Below are 23843 nucleotides of genomic sequence, written 5' to 3'. Positions count from 1 at the left end.
TAAGGCATTAACGGTGGTCTACCCCCACCCCCAGATGCAATTAATTTAGCCTCTGCTCTTAATTGAGGATCCCTTTTTTATAATCCATGGTAGATGAAAATAAACTCAAATGGGAGGTTATGTACAAGAGAGAATATCTAGAAAGCTGTTTCTAATTTCTTTAGCCTCAAAACTCTGCCTCTGGGCTGGGTTGTGGACCAAGCCAAAGCTATCAGTAATGAAGGAAATAACAGTACAGGCCTTGTCTGTATTAGGGTTATCATTAAATTCCTATTAAGTCTGCCATCCAGAGATCTGTGCACCAGAAACTGGGAAAACAAGTATCACATACAATAAAAGTCAATTTATATTCATTGAAGACCCGTCAGTCTGAATTTTAGAATATTTTCAAAGAAGCGTAGTTTTGTTACTTTTGTTGCATGCAGTAATTTCTTTTGAATTGCCAATTAAAGCTTGCTTTTAATAGTTAACACTCATTTTTAATTGGCTCATTATTCTTCAGTGAAAGTATTTGAGAACATCTGGATCTTGGGTAAATTCAACATTGTGTATTGCATGCACTTAGCTATAACAACATATTTTCTCCTGTGCCTTGTGGAATCCATACCTCAGTGAAAGACCATTGTCTGCCTAGTTCCCGAAGCCAGAAAGCCAGAAGGCATCCTTGGTGCCTTTTTCTCGCCCATCTGCCCCCTACTAGTCATCACGTTCTGCCAACTCTACCTCTATGATGTCTTCCACACATCCCCCTTTCTTGGGGTCCACTGTCACTCCCCTCGTCCAGGCCACCTAGGTACCTGCTCAGCCTCCCAGCTATTCTTCCTGTCTCTGCTTTGCTCCCTTCCAGTCCACCATCCATGCTGCATCCAGAATGGTCTGCTAAGGTCATGTAGTTCCCTTTGTAGAAGCCTTCAAGAGTGTCCTATTGCCTTTGGGGAAAGACTGCATGACTTGCTCGGGTTGGAGGCCCTTTCTTATCTCTCCCTGGCTTCCTTTTCCGGTCTCACCCCTCGTCACACCACTGGCTCACACAGTCTCCCGCCACGCTGAACCTCTTTGGGGATGTTTCTATAAACTCTTCTCGCCAACCCTTTTGCCACCCACACCTCAACCCCACCGTCACCCTGGCTTGGGGTTCCCTTGCCTGTCTTTACTAATCCTTCGTGTCCTCCATAGCCTGGCAGCTAGTAGGTCCCTGAGTCCCTGTTTGCCGAGTGACCACATGAATGAAGCATTCCTGGGCCCGGTGCTGCCCCCACAGGCCCGGCGCCCTCCCGCTGCAGTCTGGCCGTCCTCGGGCCCCATTGCTGGGAGTCACAGCCGACCTCTCTCCCCAGCTAGAGCTCTGGGAGGGCAGGGCCCCTGCGGCCTTGTTCAGTTTCAGAACTCCAGTGCCACCTATAGTACGTGCTTTTTTCTTGTTTTAATCTTCAGGGAGTTTGGAACCAAAAAATCTAGGTTTCACTGCAGGCTTTGCCACTAATTAGTTTTGTGACCTTGGACAATTAATTAAATCCCGCTTCTTCGTATGTAAAATGAGAATCAGAGTGTCCCAGGATTTGTTGCCCAGATCACATGCAGCTTTGTATACATCGCAAAGCACTGTGCAAGTATCAGCAATAAGCATCAGCATCGGGCACAGATGACTCAGTGAGACCCAGGGCGAAAGCCTTCACATGGAGTTTTTCTGCTTCTGAGTGCATGGTAACATGCATGCACCTGTCTTTGCCCTCAGCGCTGAAGCGGACTTTTGCAGCTCAAGCTCAAAAGATCTGTGTAAGGAAAGGCTGGAGAGCTTGCCCCCACCTGCCATCCGGGTCATCAGTCTGCTCTCTCCCCTGACTCTGATTTTCCCTGTTGTAGATGATGTCACTGGCTGAGAGGGTTTTGTAGGGGTGCGTGGGGAGAACTGAGATGCTCTCATCTGTGCCTCCGAATACAGGGCACGGTAGTGGCATTCCGGGAAGCAAGAGGGAGCACTTGTGCCAGTTAACCTGGTAGCACAGCTGGGAGAGCACTGGGGGGCCTGGGTGACAGCCCTGAACGGGTCATTAGCTTCTGTCTTCCCAACAGCACTTCCTGTTGTGAAGAGAAGCAGGCAGCAAATAAACACTGAAGACAGTAGAATGTAACAAGAATATTCTTAAAAATCTATTTTTCTCTCCAAATGGGAATCTGACACCTATTTGCGATGAGAAATCACTCTGCCTGTCTCTACCGTCAAAGGCTCTCTGTTGAGGTGGTACAGCGTGTGACCATTATTTCACACGTGAGGGGAACAGGCTTGAAGAAACAAGGCAGTTCTGTGAATTTTTAACAGATGCCAACATGAAAATAAATTGTCCATGTGCCAGAGGAAGAACGTGCTTTGCTTTTTCGTGGCTTGGGGAACCTTGGGTATTTTGTTGGTGTCCTGACGGTGCTGGAGCTCTGCCTGCTGAAGAGGCATCTCTGATGGAGAAACCACACTTGTGTGTCGTGGATGCTGCGCGCTCTTGCTCTCTTGCGTCAGCCTGAGCACTCTCGCTCCTTGTCGCCTGTTTTCTGTTTCATGGGTAGGATGAACCATGACCTGAGCTTTGTGCTTACCTCTTTTATTTCCCAACAGGAGTTAAAGTCTCTGACGCTTCTGTCACAGAGTTTGTGGTCTGGCGTGAAGAGGAAAAGGATATGCAGTTGGAGGCTAAGATCCATGTTAAAATAGCCTTGCAGTTTAATTTTCTGAAATTTCCCATTTTTGCTTTATTATTTATTTGACTTTCATTCTAAATCAGCTTTGTGACACCCATCAACTTAGGGATGCAGCGTCATCAGATGGTCCTTTACCCATCAGTGACTGTTCTGGAGTTGTGACAACCTGTCACTGCCGCTTTGGCTTCGTGGAGCTTTCTTCTCTGTTTTCCCTTATATCGTGTCCCCCCAAATACGCCCTAAGGCCTAAGTTTGCTTTTTCAATTAAATGCAATTTCATTCTATTTTTGAGAATTTTTGAAGTACTTCTAAAGATAAACTATATCTCTGTCTTGTCCAGTACCAACTTTTTCCTCATTCCTGCTGCATAAAAATATTCTGTCTTCATTTCATCTCTTATATGGAAAATGTGATTTGTTTATAACGATTACGTAAATGAGTTACCTTTAAATTTTTTTGATCTGCTAAGGTTTAAACAGTAGCACTGCAGCTTTATTTTCTCTTAGAAGTTTCTTTTTTACAAATAAGAGACTCATACAGCATTTTTTTAAAACCAGGAAAAATGTCCACTTAATAAGCCACAAGTAGTACAGTGCTGAAGGAAATATTTGAAAGGTCCTGAAAAGTCACTTGTCTAATAATAATGTAGGTAAACATTTTAGAAATGCTAATTTTCTGGTAGGCTAATTTTCCAAGACAGCAATGAAATGATTTTTTTAAAAATTAAGAAAAATGTCTCTTTGGCTTAGTCTTTAATACTGGTCTCAATAGTAGAAACTGAAGTAGTGTTTTCTCTAGACTTGACTTATTTTTCCATGCAGTAAGAACAGATTGTCCAGGAATTTTCCATTGATACTACTATGAATATCCGTAGGAGACTGACCCTAAAGAAAACAATCCTTAATGTGCAGACTGAGTGACTCCAGGCAGGGTCCTGGCAACCCCACTGCCAGTCCTACCTTTAGCTATTGGATACCTAGAATATGGCATTCAAAAAATTGTCAAATTGTCAGGCAGGCCCAGTGGCACAGCGGTTAAGTTTGCATGCCCTGCTTCGGCGGCCTGGGGTTCACTGGTTCGGATCCCAGGGGTGGACCTATGCACCACTTGGCAAGCCATGCTGTGGTAGGCGTCCCACGTATAAAGTAGAGGAAGATGGGCATGGATGTTAGCTCAGGGCCAGTCTTCCTCAGCAAAAAGAGGAGGATTGGTGGCAGATGTTAGCTCAGGGCTAATCTTCCTCAAAAAAAAAAAATTATCAGGTGGTAATTAAATGTCTAAATTCATGCTGTATGCCTGTGTAATAAATTTTAGGGCAACTGTCCACATCTTACTAGATGGTGAAAACAAGCCTGGCCAAGATGGGGCTTTTGTCACATGGGCTCCAGAGCACAGTGACAAGCTGGCAGCAGAAGGACAATCCTCCTGGATCCTGACCCAAGGTCTTGGGTGTTTTTCTTTACAGCTAAAAAGAGAATAATTTTATTTCAGCCTCTGATCTCCCTTTAAACCCCACAAAAAGACCTAGTGGATTGCTTCACTCGTTGCATCAATGTTTACGCAGCTAGTCATTGTCATGGGTGCTGTGACCCGGGAGAGTCTAGATCCTTGCTCTTTACCATGAGGATCCGTTCAGACCCTTGACAGGAATCCTGATTTCTCGCTCGCTCACTCTCGATAGGCAACGCTGGGGCCTGTGCCAGGTCAGGAAGGGTGCACAGTGGATCTCGTGCCCCTCGCAGCTAATCAGCGCTGGCCTTGTTGGCTAAACGGCCTGAAACTGACGAGCTTGGCTTTTCAGAGCCAAACAACACGGCTGGCCGATTCTTTCTGGAACTAGCTATCTGGGAAAGGGCACTGGTTTCTGGAGAGTCACCAGAGTGAGAAGAGCCCCCCCATTTGCTGTGACGGGCTCTGGAGGAGGGGGGTACAGTGGCAGGCACGCATGGCGACACTGAGCTGCATGCTGCCTGGGCGGGGCCATCGGGCCCTTTGCCAGGAGCTCACAGGGGGTGGCATTTGTCACCTCAGTGAATTAAACACGGTCCGGGGATTTGCAGCACTTTGCAGCTTCCCTGTGGGGGCTGGTTTGCAGGGGAGCGGCAACGGGAGGCTAGCTTGGAAACTTGAGGTCATTCAGACAGGAAGCAAATGGTGGGTTGTATTAAAAATAGTATGAATAATAATAGCTCTCAGTGACGGAGCCTCTAATCTGAGCAGACATGCTTTCCGTCCATCTTCTCCTTTAATCGTACGAGGTGGGCTCAGGGCTCATCCACAGTTTTCAGGAAAGGACCCTGAAGCTTGACTGTTCGCCAACTAAACTGACTAAACAGCCTGAAGTCACCAAACTATAAGTGGGGAAGCCAAAACGTGAATCTGCAGTGGTGGAGACGGACAAAGTGGATGCCTTCGGCCCATTAGGCTGTCGGCTGTCAGTTGTTCCTTCCTCGAATAGCTGTCTCCCTTTCTCTGGAAAGGGTTCCTCAAATATACCGTGAAATAAGGCGCCAGACCGTCAGGTTTATTAAACTGTTTTCGTAAAGTAAAAGTCAATGACTTCTGAATGCAGATGTTTTCCTGTTCATTAAAAACATATATCTGGTTCCACTTCGGTGCCGGACACCTCGCTGGGTCCTGAGCACACAGACGTGGAGAGAGTGTGCTTTTAAAGTCCCGGAGCTCACAGTCGGGGGAGAGACAGCGACACCAGCAAAACACGACAGCAGGGTGATAACTACTCCACCTCTGCTGACAGACGTGGTGCTTTCCAAGCATGGAAGCAAAGAGCTTGTCTGCACGGCCAGGGGATGCCATGGAAGGCAGCCGGAGGGGGCCAGGTGGGACAGGAGCACATCAGTTACGTGGAAGGGGGTGGCCTTGTGTTCAGTAAAGGACACAATCTAGTGTTTTGTTTTCAAACTGTGCCTCCTGTTAGTGGGCTCTTTTAATTGACAAAAATGTAAAATTTCAGAGTGTATTGCACATAATAAGGATAGAAATTGCTTTGTGAAACATACAGTGCATGTGTGAATACTACGTGTGGCTAGGTAAACACACGTATACTCACATAAACACATTGAATCATGATATAAAATATAATTCTTAGCTATGGATTGTGGCAAAAAAAAAAAATGTTTGAAAGTGGCCTCAGCAAATTAACCTCTGTGAAGCTCAGTGTCTTCGTAGGTGTTTGAAGTTTTAAATGAGCACATAGTATCTGCTCATAAATGCCAGCTGTTATTAGACCAGTGAAGAGAGGAGCACGTTGCCTAGAACATGAGAGGTGGTCAATAAATGTGTGTTCAGTGAACGAACGGGCAAAGACTTGCAGGTTTAAAGCCACCTGCTGCCTGCAGGGAGGTGACCGTGTCTGAGTGACTGAAACGGAATGGGTGCGCCATGATGGCCATGTAGCCATCATGGGGCTGGAGAAATAGGTCAGGCCACACTTTGACAAGATTTGTATGTGGGGCTAGTAAGTTTCAACTTCATTCTGTGAAGCAGTCAAGAGTCAGTGACTGGTTTTCGAACACACACTGATGACAGACTGTGGAGAGATGAGAAAGGATGGGATTCAGAGCATCAGTGAAGGTACCAGCCTTGCACATGAGCAGATGTCCTGAGATGGATGGGGCATGGATTTGGATGTTCGTAGGTAACAGGCAGGACGTTGGAAGAGGTGAGGCTGCCTTTCCTCTGGTGCGAGTGGTCGTTTGTTGACAGGAGCTGGGCTAGAGGAGGGCTTCGAGAAAGGGGGAAAATGGTAAATGAACCATCAAAAAGAACTGACCAAAGGAAAGAGTCGACAGTGACCACCAGGGTTTGGCTGAAGGCAGGACCTTTAGCTTTCGGGAGGGAGCATGTGGCATTCACTTTTGCTAGTTGGACATTTTTTTGTCTTCCTTGGGTCTCAGAAGTGGTCTTGGCCTCGTTAGATTGGTCTGGGTCGTTCCTACACGTCAGAGAGGTCTCAGCTTCAACAGGGCTTCTTCAGGGAAACCTTCCTCGTCCCCAGTCTGAGCTTGGCCTCCTCGTGTGCCCTCATGGCCCCTGAGCTTTCGTTTTCTTACTCTCATCATATACCCACGTTTGGTTACTCGTCAGGTGTCTGTCTCTGCTGCTGGACTGTAAGCTCCTGAGGGCAGATGCCATATCTGTTTCGCTCATTGTTTATATCCCAGTACCTGGTTCACTTGCTTCGTAATTTCAGTTTGTCCTTGTTCCCTCTTGGTAGGTTTTATCTTCTTCTCAACTAAATTTTAAGTTCCTCAAGCACAAGGATCACATCTTTTTACTTTTTGTGTGTGTGTGTGAGGAAGATTGGCCCTGAGCTAACATCTGTTACCAATCTTCCTCTTTTTGCTGAGGAAGACTGGCCCTGAGCTAACATCTGTGCCCATCTTCCTCTACCTTTCATATGTGGGATGCCGCCATAGCATGGCTTGACGAGCAGTGTGTAGGTTCACACCCAGGATCTGAACCTGCAAACCCCTGGCCACCAAAGTGGAGCGTGCAAACTTAACCACTATGCCACCAGGCCAGCGCCTCTTTTACTTTTTTTAATGCCCTGTTATTCTTACCACATTCCATGAATGCCAGAGTAAAATTGGGGCATGCCAGTAGAAGGTTTGTGTGACATTACAGTATGTGGATTGAGTTGCCAGTGTGATAGCTTGGACTGGAACTCAGACGGTGAAGGAGAGCTTGAAGCATCTCTAAAAAGGTGATAGTAGGGGACCGGCGCCATGGCCAAGTGGATCAAGTTCCACACGCTCCGCTTCGGTGAGCCTGGGTTCGCAGGTTTGGATCCCAGGCACGGACCTATACTACCCGTCAGCCATGCTGTGGTGGCATCCTGCATACAAAATAGAGGAAGATTGGCACAGATGTGAACTCAGGGCTAATCTTCCTCAAGCAAAACAAGAGGAAGATTACACAACCAGAAGGACCTACAACTAGAATATACAACTATGTGCGGGGGGCACTTTGGGGAGAAGAAGAAGAAAAGTGCATAAAAGAAGACGATTGGCAACAGATGTTAGCTCAGGTGTCAATCTTTAAAAAAAAAAGAGGAAGATTGGCACCGGATGTTAGCTCAGGGCAAAGTCTTCCTCAGCAAAAGAAAAAAATTAAAAGGCAATAGTAATAATGCCTTCGTATGGCATTTTCGTGGTGTTTTTTCAGTTTGGAAAAGCACTTTTGCGTGTTTTCTTGTTACTCTCAGAACAATCGTGTAAGGCAGGGCAAGAAGTGCATTCACGGTTTCATACAAGAGAGCCCGTTGGCCCCACGGTGGATGGGAGAAGCAGCCTCTAACCCACATCTGGCTGCAGACAGATGCACCGTGTGTGTGTGTTACCTCTTACGTTAGATTACCGTTTCTCTGAGAACAGAGCTTTTGCTCTTTGTTTTTTTTCCTAAAGGACAGCTCTGATTTCTCATATCAGAAATGTGCCTCTCTTCCTTTGGAATGTGGTAGCACGAGTGTTTATGAGTGTATACACGTGAAATGAAGGACTCAAAAATAGTAGATTAATTTATGTAAACCTTCGATGGATTTATTTCACGGATGAAATGGACCAATAATATTTTCATCTGGAGTTTCTATGATTTTTTGGTAAGTCCTTTTATATAAGGCACATAATAATTATATAGTTTAGTACTTTTTCCACAGTTTGAATTTTCCCTTGTTAGATATTTGTTTGGGGCATATAATATCATAATACATCTAGTAATTCAATATGCTTTTGTAATACACAGGAAATTCGTTTCATACTTTGTAAATTTCCCTTACTAGAAAGTTTGGTTTTCGAAACTCAAATGGCTTGTAACTAGAAGAATTTCACACCTTTCTAAAAAAGCAGCTTCATTCTGTCAGCTGTCAGTTTTTCTATTCACAAACTATGTTACAAGCTGCCATTTTATAATAACTTCCTAAAAGAAGCAAAATATAGTCAAATAAATATGTCACCATAAATAGGTAGAAAATTCTTGGTTGAAATTTGGTCTTTGCAAACATTTCAGCATTTATTTGATTCAAAACAAAGGTTAAAACAAATCATAACAAAATAAAGAATACCGCAAATAAAGATCCATGGGAATTACAGACCTGAATTAAATTTTTTCTAGAAAAAAAAGAATGTTTAAGCCAGAATCCTAGAGAACTCGGGCTAGACGTGCCCCATCAGTATTGCGTGTCCTCCCCACTGAGATCAGAAAGTTTAGGCTAATTGCTGTATTCTGCATGACAGAGATGGAAGGCCAGGGCTAACCTCCTAGCCCTTGCTGTTATACCACGCTATCCCTCTTGCTTCCCCTTCTTTTTTCTTTTTTTGAGGAAGATTAGCCCTGAGCTAACTGCTGCCAATCCTCCTCTTTTTGCTGAGGAAGACTGGCCCTGAGCTAACATCCGTGCCCATCTCCCTCTACTTTATATGTGGGACACCTACCACAGCATGGCATGCCAAGCGGTGCCATATCCGCACCTGGGATCCGAACCAGTGAACCCCGGGCCGCCAGAGCGGAACGTGCAAACTTAACCAGTGCGCCACTGGGCCAGCCCCTCACTTCCCCTTCTTGACTAGGTAACAATAGTAATAGCTAGTGATTTTGAAAGCTTATTGTGTGCCAGGCACTGCTCTAACTGTTTGGCATGTATTATCTCATTTAATCCCCACAACAGTCCAGTGATGTAGATATCAATTGTCCCCATTTTACAGATGAGGAAACAAATAATAGACATGCAGAGTTTCTGTCTTTAGGATGAAAAGTAGAAACACTTCTTTTTTAGCTAACTTCTGTCTTCTGACTTTTCATCCATTTGTTTAGATTATGACAATATCCAATAACCTTTGAAAAATATGATTATATCCATAATGGAAGCCTTTTCGAGTAGGGTTACTGCTGGCATTTAATTGTGACTATGTATCATGTGCCACTTTACCTGCCTTCTAACTGGTCTTCTAACTTTTAGCCTGACTCTCTTTCGGTCCTTTCCTCATGCTGCACATTACCGTAGAATTAGCTTTCAGAAATGCGAGTCACAGCATATCGCTTTCCTGCTAAGCCAGTCTCTGGCGTCTGCCAGTGTTCATCAGCCCGAAAGACCACTTTCCACAGGATTGCGGACACGAGAGCTTCAGGGAGCCATAACAACTATTTGCTAACAGGAGCTGTGTCTGCAAGAGGAAATGCTTCATAGTCAAGGCAGAGAGTGACCAGTAGAAAAATGGGCAACAGTTCTAGAAAAGGAAATAAAAAGAGCTGTTGAACTTTACTTGTGATAAGAGAAATACAGAATCAAATTGTAAAATATCTCTGGAAATATCATTAAAAACAATTGCCTCTGGCAAAGGGAATTCTGTGGTAGGAGATGAGGATATGTGTACCCTTTTTAACCTTTTGGAATTTGAACACAGTTACGCAAGTACCGGAGTAATGTGGATTCCATATATTTAAATAAAAAACAAATGTAGAAATAAAAACTAGCTTGGTCATTCTAGCTGGAAACTGCGTCTGAATGTGTGGGGCATTCAGGAGTTAAAAGATGTTTGTGGCAGTTTATAAACCAGGAAATTATCCTTATCATCTTTTGTACGTCACATTACAGATTACGGAACACTTTCGCATGTTGTCTCAGCTGATCTTACAGCATCCTCATCTTCGTGTTAAGATGAGGAAACTGAGGCTCAGATACATTATGATTGGCCCGAGGGCACACAGCCAGTTGGATCAATTCGGTAGACTCTGCAATCTGTTTGTGTACATTTCTGTCTCCCCTCCTAGAGTCTGAGCTAGTGACACAAACGAGACTGTGATGTGGGCCTTCTCTTGTTATCATCTTGGGGGTACAAGGGAAGAGGCGAGTCTCACCTAACGTATAAAACAAGATTTCCAGAAGCCCTGGTAAGGTGGTGCCACTGCAAACACACACTGAGAAAAATGTGGCTTTCCAGTTTTAATTTCCATAGAAGGACGTGGATTCCATACCCCATAGAACCTTGTCCCTAAGTTGTGGAATTTGATGCTGTGACACATTCCATTTGAATGAGCCTTAACATTCTACCTCTTTTAGAGCCTTTTCACAAACTTGATTTTCTGCAAAATGCCAGTGATGAGTGAGACAGTTCAAGTGGAACACGGCGTATGTGTTTTTAAGGACCAAGTAAATAGAAATAAAGAAATGGGGCTGGCCCGGTGGCAGAGTGGTTAAGTTTGTGCGCTCCACTTTGGTGGCCCAGGGTTTGCAGGTTCGGATCCTGGGCATGGACCTGCGGACTGCTCATCAATCCATGCTGTGGCAGTGCCCCACATAAAATAGAGGAATATTGGCACAGTTGTTAGCACAGGGGCAGTCTTCCTTGCCAAAAAGGAAAAAAAGAAATAACTTGCCCAGGTAAATCTTAGAGCTTGTGGAACAAACCTTAAGCTTGTAGTAAGTGTCCCAGAGGCAAGAATAACTTAAGGATGTACTCTACCTGTTATCAGAGGTTCTGATCACGGACACTTCCGTGGTTGAAGTGACATTTAATGCTCATTAAAGGACCTGTGTTATCTTCCTTAATGAAAGAAGAAGAAAACAGTCATTCTCCGAGAGAAAGAAAATCCCGCACAATCTGTACGGAATTGAAACACATTTTTATTAAACAGGACTCTGAAACTCTTGAGAATTTTGTAGTAAGGCTTAGATAAATATTTCATGTAACATCTTAAGATGCAATCATTTATAGTAATTTTAGTGCTCTGATTTCTGTTTGTTTTCAGATTTGAAAAAGCAAACATTTTCTAGGATGATTTATATCTGGGAGCTGCCAATTGAGCCCAATTTCATAAGGCTTATCTTTATAAATAAATGAAATAGGATAATAGGGAACAGCTCTACTTACTGTTATTTCATGTCTGTCTCTCTAGACACAAGCAGGGTTAAAAGATCCTTTTTTTTTTTCTTACTGAAACGTAAACCGTGACTTTGTAAATGCCCTGCACCATTTAACTCTGTAAGTTTACACTGACCTTGACCCGAGCATCGTCTTAGCCTTGGCCACCTCAGGAGACTCTCTGGAAGCTACCGCTCAAGGAGCTCCTCTGGGGTGGGCAGCCCCCTGCCCTGTCTGCACTCTTCAGCATGCTAGGGCCCTCACCTGTCACCTGTGAGCTCTCGCCAACCCAACTCCTGGGTTCTGAGAGTTGGTTTTCAACGCTGCTCTTCGTTAGTATGCTGGTTTGATGATATTAGCTTCTTCTTAGGTATCTGTCTTGATTTGGGATGCTCTTTGTCCAAATGAGCATTCCACAGCTCATTCTCTGTACTCACTTATATTTGCCTGAACGACTGATATGTGGATGTACCTTGACATTATGGTTGTGCGTAACTTAAGGATGCATTCTCTTCATCTGTTTGGAATAACTAGCCGCCAAGCACCTACTGCGCTGTGCTCAGCACTCTGTTGAGTGCATGAGGAATTTAATCTCCATTCATTCAAAAACGAGTTTTTGATACCTGCCATGTGCCAGACACTCTGCTGGGTGTTTGAGAAACAACACTGAGCACAGACATGACCCTTGTACCCCTGGAGCTTATGTGTAGTGGGGAAGAGAGATAATAAGTGAGGCAAAAATTTTTTTAAAAGATAATTACAGGTTATGAAAAGAACTGTGAAGAAAAGTGGGTGAGAAACACCAAGGGAGTGTGCCCGTTCAGGTTGGGCGATCAGAGAGGTGGACCTAGACAACGAGAAGGGACCAGCAGGCAGAAGGAAGAGGGAGCAGGAGAGAGAGGCTGTATTGAGGGAAGGAGCTTGCTGGTACCTTCCAGGAACTTTCAGGAGCCAGTGGACACAGAGGGTGGTGAGAAGGAGCGAAAACTGTAGGAAGTGGCTAAAGCAAGAAAGGCAACACCAGACCACAGAAGATTTCACCGGCCAGAGGCAGACGTTGGCATGTCTTCACAGCTTCAGTGTGAAGCCTTGAAGGGTTTTATGCAGGAAGGATAGGCACTAATTCCATTTTTTATTCCTGAAAGGTAATTCTGGCAGCTTTGTGAAAAGCGAACCAAAAGAAGCCAAAGGGGAGGTGAGGCTGAGAGGGAGATGAGGTGGACCCTGGCAGTGTGCAGGGACAGGGGGTGGCCGGGCGAGGCTTCTGTAGATGTGGAGACGGCAAAGAGGAGCGGCTCGAGAGGCACTTCAGAAGCAGAGGCCACGGGATGTGCTGATGGATCCATCGCTGCTACAGGAAAGAAGGGAGGGAGAAAGGACTCGCGGGCATGAGGGGTTTCTGACGTGAAGGTGGTGCCTTGGCAGGGCTGGGGAAAGCGCCAGAGGACAGTTTGCGGGCGGAAGTCAATAGCAGAGCGCACTTCAGACCCTCCAGTGTTTACGCTTTACCCGTAAGGGATGGGATGAGTCAGGGATTCGTAGGTCTGGTCTGCAGTGCCGTTAGGAGTTGAGGTGAACAACTGTTGCTCTAGGAGATTCGAGGGGAGAAAACCAGTGATGTGCAGGAGAGAGCTGGGCGTCGGCCTGGGCCTGAGAGGAGTGGGATGTTTAAGTGGCCGGAGACATGCATCCCAGAGGTCAGAGAGTGAGCCAAGGCTCTGAGGGGGCGTGCACATCGTGTCCATCCTGGCAAGAATGGAGGGTTGCGGTTCAGGGGTCCCAGCTCTTACTGCTGCTTTTCATAGGGACCTCATCCATAAGAGACGTCCAAGTTGCTTGCCTTTTCTCCCTCTTCTTTCCCTAGTTCAAGTCCACGATCCACTGGGCTCCCTGGATCTCTAATGAGACTCCAGAGATAAGACGAGGGTAGCCCTGGGGGGCCCTTGCAAACCCTCCCCACTGGGCTTGAGGTGTCTTCAGATGTTTCTTTAGGGGAATCCCACAGCACCAACCTTCTCCCCACTCACCTTCCACACAATTCCGTGTCCATTTTTGTCACCTGCATTTATATATTTCCATTTATTTCCCACTTAGGTTTTATGGCAGGCACACAAAGAAACCCTCAGATGTCTCAATATGGACCTCAACAGACAGGACCATCCATGTCGCCTCATCCTTCTCCTGGAGGCCAGATGCATCCTGGAATCAGTAGCTTTCAGCAGAGTAACTCAAGTGGAACTTACGGTCCACAGATGAGCCAGTATGGACCACAAGGTAAAAAAAAAAGAAAAAAAGTTTCTCCAAAATGCATCGCAGTAGGTTGCAGAAATTTTGATAAATTAGTCCTTCAAGATCTTCATTGTATAAAAATCTTTTAAGACCCCCGTTATTTGTAAGCTGACAGATTTGTGAGGTTGATGCAAACGCACAGTCCTTCAGTTGCCCACAGTGAGGCGAAGAATAATTGTGGCAGCTGTTCGTTAAGCATTCGGGCATCAGACGCCGCGGTAAGTTCTCTTCATACATGTGTTGTTAGTAAAGGAGTGAATCCTTGTTTCTATGATGTAGTTCTAAATGCTTGTTGAGAAAAAGACACAAGCCTTCTCCTCGAAAAGTTTCTGTTTTAAAACTTGGGTTTCGTTATGCTGAATTCAGATTTTGCCATCTCTCTCTCCGTAATTATCTTTATAACAATGTGCTCGCTACTCAGAAGGATGTCATCCTGTTACGTCTTCTCCCGGTTTCTCTTCAAAGTGCTCTATCTGATAAATTTTTCCCAATCATCGCCAGTCTTATTCTTAGAAATGGGACAAAGCCTGAAATAGACACGTCTTTCAAACAGGAAGATCAGGAAAGAATAGCAAAATGAGTGGAAGCTTGCCCAAAATGCACTGTGTACGTTCTGCCTTCCTAGAAGTTGGTGTCTGTTTTGTCTTATGCATGTGGAAGCCTAACATCAAGATTTTTAACCCGATATATATACATTTTTTTCTAAGTCACTTTTGGCAATAAGACATTTGAATTTAGCACCTTCTTTATATTTTGTTTATTTAAATTAGACATTAATGGATAATTTAGAGAGCATGAGATAATCTGGCACAATTCCCAGAGTTTCCTCACTTCTGAAAGTACCAGGAATGTTCTGAGTGAAGAGGATGCCCACTAGGAAATTGTAGGAAAATGTTTACCACCTCCACCACAAAGTCATGTCTCCTTATGTTAAATGAGGGCCTATTATTTTTAGAGGCGTTTGCGTCTGTTTAGTGAACCATGCCATGTTGAACCTCTCCTGCCACTGAGTGCCTACGAGACCAGACGGTTCTGTGAGGAGGCCCAAGCCCTTCTCAGCTTTTTACCCGGTGATTCTCAGAAAAGCTTTCCTTTCTGTTTAGGACTTCACAGGTTGAAAATTGAGTTATGAACCTATTATCTTGTTTTTTGAAGATCGCTTCCTGAAAGCTGTTAAGCGCTTGCAATACTACCAATGTAGCATCATTTCCTTGCCTTACATGGTGTCATTAGTTTGCATTCCAGCTATTTCTGATACTAGAAAAGTTGTTAGAACACCCACAACACAGAGCTTTTTCCACAGCCCTTTCTGCCTTTGTCCACAGGTGTGTTGTCAGAGTGGCTGTACACTTTGTGTTTTGCTTGATTCCCTTATGCCGTGTCATGAATGCTTTCCATGTTATTAATTCCAGTAAGCCCTAGGAATGTAAGTCCCAACTGACAGTCACCGTCTGCCCTGTCCCCTGTCAGCCCCAGGGAGTTGTGACCTGTAGCCACTTGTGGCTGAGCAGAGGCAGGACGGCGAGTCTCAGCTGGGAGAGAGCCCCTGGCCCCGGCCCCCACTCGGCACGGTGGGTGTCTTCAGAACTGGGTTTCTTTGACTGTCGTGAAAAGAAGAAAACTTCAGTGAAAGTTGGAAAAGCAATTTATAAGTTGCGATAGGCAGAGAAAATGTGGACTTTTGCTCAGAATGTAATTGGAGACAAGGTCAGAGCCTTGTTCCCAGAATCGGGGTTGGCCGAAGGTCTGGGACTTCACCATTAAAACTCATAGGGCTTTGTGTAATTTTCGAAATGGGTCTCTACTCTTAAATCATTCACTTTGCAACCTCATCCTCTGCTGCTCTCGTAATAAGGGAAGATGGAGCCGGGACCATCTGATGAGTCTTTTGAGAATGACTAAGAAAACGCTTACACTATAGGAGTTAATGGCAAGGAAAGTAATTTCTGCAGAATGGATTTCTTTTCTGAATAGAACCCTCAGTTTTCCAGAATTGTTGAACATTGTCATGACGGAAAAGCACTGAACCTGTGAGCGTTCTCCTCCAAACGGCCGTGTGTCCTTGGAGAACTGCTTACTCTCTGGGAATTACTCTTTCTCTAGAAAATGAAAAAATTAGATTCTATTACCTTGGAAGTTGCTTCTCATTCTAATGTTCTATGAGTCTAAATTTCACTTCAGCTCCGGGGCCTCTGATATTAATGCTGCCCGTGGATCCACTGGGTGACGTTTTGGTTGTATCGTCAGGAAGATTTTGCGTTTGGGGGTTTTCTAAGGCATAATACTGAGTTTAGGCTGGTATTAGAAACCATTTACAATAAGGAGGGTAATTTCCATACTGAGCACTTTCTAACTTCGGGAAAAAAAGGCACCTGCATATTGATGTTCTCTGCCATTTTCTCCTTCTCCCACGAGGCTTCTCCAGCACATTCCGCTGAGGTGTGTGCCCGCCTGCGTTCCTTGACTGCTCCCAATGCTGTGTGTGCCCTGCTGCTCTCTGTTCAGATCAGAGTTGTCGCCTTTCCTCTGGCGTCCTCCTCTCCTCAGCAAACACTACATGACGGCAAATCACGCTGCCAACATGGGTCGCTCAGTTTCAGAAATGTTCTTGCCTGCACATTTCTCTTACTGATCCTTTTAAACAGGGACCCAAATGAAGTATTTCTTTCTCTTCTTTCTCTTAATTAGCTACTAGAGTTATTGGTAAAATATTCAGCTTGCGTCTTTGTCTTACACGCTTTGATGTCTCTGGAAAGACTGGCTTGTGCAGTGACCCACAGACGCCATCCGTCTCGGCTCCTGTTTCTCTTGCTAACTAAATGACTTTGTTCTGGGTTTATTTTGCTTTTAAGAGCTCTCAGGAGAAAATATTTTATCTCTTTTTGCCAACCATTTTATTGTCAGGAGCAGCTTCTCCAAAATTGTTATTAGTAATAACAACCAACATTTATTAAATGTTACTGTGTCCTGGGTCCTGTTCTAAGTGGTCTCATAAGAAACTCACTTAATCCTCACAACGTGCTGTGTGATAGGTACTGCTGTTATTCCACTTGACAGAGGAAGAAACTGAGGCCAACAGCAGGTAACAACTTCACCAGGATACGCAGCGGTCAAGGCAGGGTTCAAATTCAGACAGCGTGGCCCATTTTCTTAATGGGAAGCCTGTGACATTATCCCCATTTTGCAAATGAGCAGGTTAAGTCGTTTGCCCACGATCCCACAGCTAGTAAGTGTCAGAGCCAGGGTTCAAACCATGGGAGACCTTAGAGGCCACTGACATAGTCACTAACGGCATTTCCCACGCCTTCCACATGCCCCCTCCTCGCTGGCTGGTTCCTTCAGTGAGCCACCAGGGGAACAAGAGACAAGCTACTTGCCTTCAAGGAGCAGGAACATTTTAGGAATAGAGGCTCAGAAATGCTAAAGAGATTAAAAAAAAAAATATCCTGCCAAGTTAAGAAGGGGTATATCTTAGAAATGTATATTAATACTGTAAAATCTGAATTATTAAATATACAAATGAGATGAAGCCAATCTAAATGTATAAAAATGTTTAATTGCAGTGTATTTTCTGAAATAGTACTTCAAGCAAGCACATATAATAACTCCCCTTACAAAGTGTTTGCAAGTAGAGAGGGCCGTGGGGACTTGGTTTAATAAAACGAAAGGAATTATGTAAGTGACGTGTTAATTATCAATAAAGGAATTTGTATGGAAAAAAGAGAGCTGAAATCAATTTTATCTTCATAGCCTTTATATTTCTTAAGGGCAAAGACTATCTTACTTGCTTTTGTGTTCTCTAGAACAGCGTCTGTCACTCTGTCTGTCCACAAATATTTTTTTGCGTATTTGTCACTAATTGCAAAAAGTGAGGGTCTAGCCTTAGTTTTGCACTGAATAAACAGGATTACCTTGGGCAGCTAGCAATCATTCTGAGTCTAGATAGCCCTCAGTTATCACTCACTTGTATGGTGGTGTCTGGGCCACCACATACAGCTGCACAGGTTGTGCACTGACGCAGCCCTAGTTTTCTGCCTTAATTTGTATGGTGTGTGTCTTGGTAAGCAGGGGACTTATAACTAGGTGAGTCTGATGAGCCTTTTGTTTCTAAATTACTTGGTAAAAGGTGTTTTTGAGATGGGTTTAAGGTTTTTTTCTCAAGTATATTAGATGCCATCTGAAGTCTCCTTTCTTTCTTCATTCATTAAAATATGTTTCTCAAAAATTCAGCAAAGGCGAACTTTAAATGATATCTCATTGAAATGCATGCTGTTCCAAAATAGTGAATTACACGTTGATAATCTTACCACTATTTCAGTGCAAGAGGGATAACATTTAAATGTCACTCACTGGCGCCCTGCCAGCTCCTCGAGAGTACCTTATAGGCCCATGACAACCCTGGTGTCACCGTGACCCAGGATTTCAGTCTCTGCTCTTCTAAGTCCAGAACCTCAGTCTTATTATCGAATTAAGCTAAAGTCAGCCATCTTCTGCAGAGGCGGGGTGTGCCTGGCACATGGATTCATCTTTTTTTCCCCCGGACGTGGCCGCAGATTGACAAGATCTTGTTCTTGGGCTTCCAAAGGCTGGTTTCTGTGCAGGTCACTCCCTCTTCAGTTTACTCATTTCATTTTCTTCTTAAAATGGGTTGTAATACTCTGGGTGCATTTACAGCTTCCTGTTAACCCTATTTTATGGTTAAATGGACAGTGCTAGGCAAAAGTGTTAATTCCGTATTCTATGCTGCTTTGTTGTTAAAGAAATATTCTAAATCTCTATCTTGCTAACAGAAAAAACAGAAATTGAAGTAGATCATTTTATAGCAAAAGGTAGTTAATGCAGCTTCTTTTGATACTCACATTTAGCCTTCAAGTTACAAGATTTAAGCATACATTTTTCTGGACAGACTGAAAATCATCATGATTTTATCAAAACTTGGAAGTAAGAAAGACGTAGGGAAAATTTAAAGTACAAATCAACTTAAAATTAATAAAAGAAAAATACATAAAGCAACTTTAATTTTGACGAGTATGAAGCTAATTATTTTATGTTGCTAATTAAAATCAGCCACACTCGAGAATGCCGACATTCACTCCCCTCGCTGATGACTACGCACATCGTTGCAACTTTGTCGTTCACTCTCATGCCGGCTTGATTGTGACAATCGTGGACAGCAGTGTGTAAGCACAGGATGAGGCGCACGGCTGTACTTTACATCTTAGCAAGGTGCCTTTTCCTGGCCTCATTGCTCTGCCGCTTTTACAAATGTTTGTTTGGAAAGAAATGACCTATTGAATCACAGCTTAGGGACCTGTAAGAGTGGCACCGAGCATCCTTTCAGAGGAGTTCCTCCAAGTGTAGCTGGTCCCTTGGCCATCAGGTGAAGCAGATCAGAGCTCCCCCTCCAGGGGGCGCTGTTCCCATGCCGTCTGTGTGGGGGCGTGTGCGGAGCACAGCATCTCTGACTCCCGGGAGGACACAGGTGTTCATGCGACATGCGACATCGGTGACTCTGAGACTCCTTTCTTACTGTAGAGATTTTACCGTTTTGTACTAAATTTGCCTAGTGAATACATGCCTTTTTACATTCTTTTGGTCGACACTTAGTTTTTCTTATACTTTACTGTGTTTGAGAAATAAATTTGAATATCTGTGCATCATGAAAGTAAAATTAGGCATATGACACAATATATGCTAAAAAGATAATTTCATTGATTAAAAAGTTACCTTAATATTGAAACCATTTCCATCTGTTCCTTGACAGATTCTATCTGATCATTTCAGTGTCCAACAATAGTTACTGTTAATCGTCACTTTTCCCCCACAGCAACCATATGAGATAGATAATCTTGTGTGATACCCTGTTTACAGATGAAGAAACTGAACTTTGGAGTGACAGGTAGCTTCTGAAGGTCACACGCAGCAGACGGTTGTACCCCTGCTCTATGAGGGCCTGTGCTCCCTTCACTCGCTGCCCTGAAGTCAGATCCAGGCATTGGAGTGTGCCCGTGTGCCCCTGGGCCTGTGTATAGTGTCAGCCTCCGTCATGGTGGTTCCTCTGAAGATGAGCTTCTGCCACCCAGAGAGGCAGCCGATGTGGACAAGGCTCCCTTCCCCAGAGCAGCTGTCCTCAGGGACGCCCTCCCTCACCACGCTCTCTAAGTTCTCCTTGCTTTGTTTCCCTTCATGGTCCTTAGCACCACGTGACAGCATCTAGATCTATTTCTTTGCATATATCCTGCCACCTGAATGTAAGCTCTCTGCCTTTATTCACGGCCGAATCCCCAGCCGTTAGCACAGAGCTGGCCTTTAAGAGGCCCTTAAGAACTAGTTAAGTGAATGAAGACACAGAGACACTGGTGCACCTTCTTGACCCTGCCTTGAAGCTTGATGGCCATTGGGTTGACTACTCAAGGCTTAACAATTCTCTTTGGGAGGTGAAGCTAAGGCTCTTTTGTGTCTGTTTCTGCACTGAGCTGGCATTACCGTATAGTTAAATTTTTTAAGGAGTTAATTTTTGTAACGTGGAAAAAAACTACCAAAAGTGAAATGCTGAAGTCATACTGTAAGGTAATAGGTCTTTCCTCTTCTTTTATAAGCTTTATGTAATATTATTATTACTTTCACATTTTAAGACTTTTTAAAATGCATGTTAACCTAGGAAAGATATTGGGCCTTATATATCAGTTCATGAAACAAATTATCTCTAGTCCCACAGATAGTAGGGTCACTGCACCTTGGGGTAAGTCAGCTTTATTTTGACCGTGTGTTTGCGGTCTTACTGACTCAACCAGTTACCCTCCTAAAGCAGTGCCTCTAAGAGACCAGCGCTGTGTGATGGGCCTGAGCAGAAAGGTAGAGTTGGAAGAAGGTTTTTGAAATGTAACTTTTTTTTTCCAACACAGAAAGGATCTTACTTAAACATGGTAACCAGCAAATAATCACTTGAAAAATGCTCAAAATCATTTGTCATTAGGGAAACGAAAATGATTAGGGAAAGCCACAATGATATCCACTACACACCTACTGGAATGGCTAGTATTTTTTTAAACTTGGCGGTATCAAGGACGTAGTGCAATTAGAACTCTCATACACTTTGGGGTAGAGTTTCTTAGAAAGTTAAACATGCACTTACCATACAACCCAGCATTCTCATTCCTAGGGGTTTACCCAGAGAAATGAGACATGCGTCCACACAAAGACCTGAGTGCAAACGTTAGCAGCTTTATTCCTAATTGCCAAAAATTGGAAACCCCCTAAATGTCCACAGAATGGAATATTACTCAACAACAAAACAGGACACACCACTGATATGGGCAACCATGTGGATGAATTTCCAAGGCGTGATGCTAAGTGAAGGGAGCCAGACACAGGAGGCTGCCTGCTATGTGACTATTTATGTGATGTTGTGGAGAAGGCAGAGCTGTAGGAAGATAATCAGGTCCTTGGTTGCCAGGCGTGGGGACGACATCGACCACAAAATGGCAGCTTGTTGCCATGAGAGAAATATCCCATGTCTTGACCGTGCTGGTGGTTACAGGTGTGTATGGGGTTGTTATTGTATGTAAATTCTATCTCAATAAACATGACGTTAAATAATAATATGTAGTAGATGGCTATAAAAAGTGGTGCACATCATTGGCTAAACAAGATAAATGCATATTTAGCCCTAATTAACGAATATGTTTATCATAATATATAGCTAATTATCCATTTATTTTTTCCTACCCAGGAAAAAATAAATTTTCTATGATTTGTGCACCATTTTACCCTCCACAGCACAGAGGAATAATAAGGAACCTTGCATGTAATAGTTGTTCAAAAGTAATTGTTGAATGATCAAAACTGAGAAGCAAATTTCATATGTGAGTGGAAACATTTAATAATTTAATAAAAGCAGTAAGCTTGAAATATTGATATAACTAGCAGATTTAAGTATTCTAGAATCAGGTAAGAATTATTTGTGATCTTCCTAAAATGATAATGGTGACATGAATTGAGTCTAGCTCCTGCTTCCTCTATCTGGTGCTTGAATATAACTCCTGGTGGGTTGAAATCGAAATTCATTCGGTGACCAATTTTCCAAAGTGGGTGTGCCAAGATGAACCCACTTGAAAACTGTGGCTCTTGGACTTGGCTGCAAGACCCGTCCAGCTGAGGTGGGCTGGCCCAGCGTCTGCTGCCTTCGTTGTGCTTAATGCTGGATCCATCTGTTTTCTGTCAAAGCTAGTGCCAACAAATTACTAATCTATTAGAGAAACATGGAAATAAGATTGCACTTCTCATTCCTGGCTTTTCCTCTTATATTTTGCTTGGCTTACGTATTTGGTTTTTATTTATTTTGGGGAGAAAGATATGTTATCACATAGGCAAAGAGTTGGAGGGGGCATGAATCATTTTTCACTCCTTCCACACATTTTTAAAAGATTATGGGGAAAGATCATATCAGTGGTTACTGATAATTTTGTGACTGTTTTTGATGATGATGGTGATAGCAGCTGTCATTTCTTAGGTGACTATGATTGGCACTGTACTAGTCACTTTCTGCCTCCCCCCCATTATTATCATTACAAATGGCAAAACTGTTGTTCAGAGAGATTAAATAAACTTGCTCAAAGTCATGTCGCTGGGAAGTGTCAGGACCAGTATTCACACCCAGATTCTAGAGCCCGTGCTTTACCCGGTGCTGCCTCTTAAGCCACTTACAGCCTTTAGAAACCATTTTTATCCAGGCATGTGAGTTTAATGAGGAAAGTCGTTAAAGTTTCAAGGAGAAGAAAAGGGGACTTTGTATTTCTTCTACCAAATAGAGACCTCTATAATTAGAGCATATTCCCTTGACATGTGCTTTTGAGTGCCAATTCATGGAATCAACCCAACTGATTCAGGAAAGAGAGACTGGGAGCCCGGTTCTCAATGGGCCTTTCTAAGTACAAGTGCGTGCATGCGTGCATGGGTGTGCACGGTTGTTGTGCTCCAATGCATCCTCCACCCCACTACAGAATGCTTCCTGCTGTAAGACGAAGGCCAGCTGCTGAATTGAGCAAAGCTATTGAAACGTAGTTCGTCTCTTTTCAGTACATCCCGTGAATGAGAAGGATGGACGTAGGGTACCGGGTAACTGACCATCTCAGTCATGTCTTTCCTGGTGTTCATTAAGATAGAGCCCCTGACTGCCCGTTAAACCCAAAGCGCAAGAACCCAGCATGACAGCATCCCTCTGTTCCAACTAGAAGCACCGTTCACCAAAATCAGGACCCTTCTCCAGTAAAACTGTGTTGTGGGCATAGTCTGCAATAGCTATGTCTAAATCTTGTTTTCTAAAACAAGATTAAAGTGTTGTTTCATTTCCTTCGAAAGCAAAGGGTACATATGTTTTCACTGAATAAAGTTTCCTACCAAATGAGTCACTTACCAAGTGTTGGGGGAGGGTGGAAACTAGCTAGGGAGTAATAGCATGACTATGTGAATTAATTTCATTTGCATTCAAACTGTGAATGAGTTTATTTATTTTTAATAAAAGCAGGAGCCAAAAAGGAGCATTGTATTTCACTGATGTTATCAGATAATCTGGAAATGAGGGCATGTGAGGTCAGTAGGGGGCAGGGAGGAGTCTTAATTCTGCTCACAGAAGAGTTCTGAGGACTGGTGCTTCGAGAAAGTGTGGGAAGAGCCCGGACACAGCAGCCTGCCCACTGCTCTTGTCCCTCCCAACCGGCGTCAGCATAAGGTGCCCTTTACGCCGAGATGGTGTGGCAGGGAAACAGACTGGGGACCGTATGTGTGGTCCCGTGGGATGGAGATTCAGAAGCAACTTAAGAACTTTTTATGCAGAACTTTGAAACTCTGTGAATAATTGTGATAAACAGTGAATGTTTGACCCTGTACTTGAAAACTGTATAAGTTTGATTATTTCTGCAAAGGCAGAGTATCACGAAAAAGCAGTTTCATTTGAGGGGCTGGCCGTCAAAGACTGACTCGTAT

General features: G+C 43.9%; 1 protein-coding gene across 9 annotated transcripts in view; it reads left to right on the top strand.

The window, feature by feature from the left end:
- Positions 1-23843, top strand: part of ARID1B (AT-rich interaction domain 1B) — a 413283-nt gene that overhangs the window by 327175 nt on the left and 62265 nt on the right. For all 9 annotated transcript variants that reach the window (XM_046669908.1, XM_046669910.1, XM_046669906.1 and 6 more), the window contains one exon: positions 13665-13844. In XM_046669908.1, coding sequence (XP_046525864.1) covers positions 13665-13844 — 180 coding nt within the window. The remainder of the gene's footprint in view (positions 1-13664; positions 13845-23843) is intronic.

Source organism: Equus quagga, chromosome 8, assembly GCF_021613505.1.
Source record: "Equus quagga isolate Etosha38 chromosome 8, UCLA_HA_Equagga_1.0, whole genome shotgun sequence".
NCBI classification, from domain to species: Eukaryota; Metazoa; Chordata; class Mammalia; order Perissodactyla; family Equidae; genus Equus; species Equus quagga.
The sequence above is the reverse complement of the archived record's forward strand: the minus strand, read 5'-3'. Positions and strand labels throughout refer to the sequence as shown.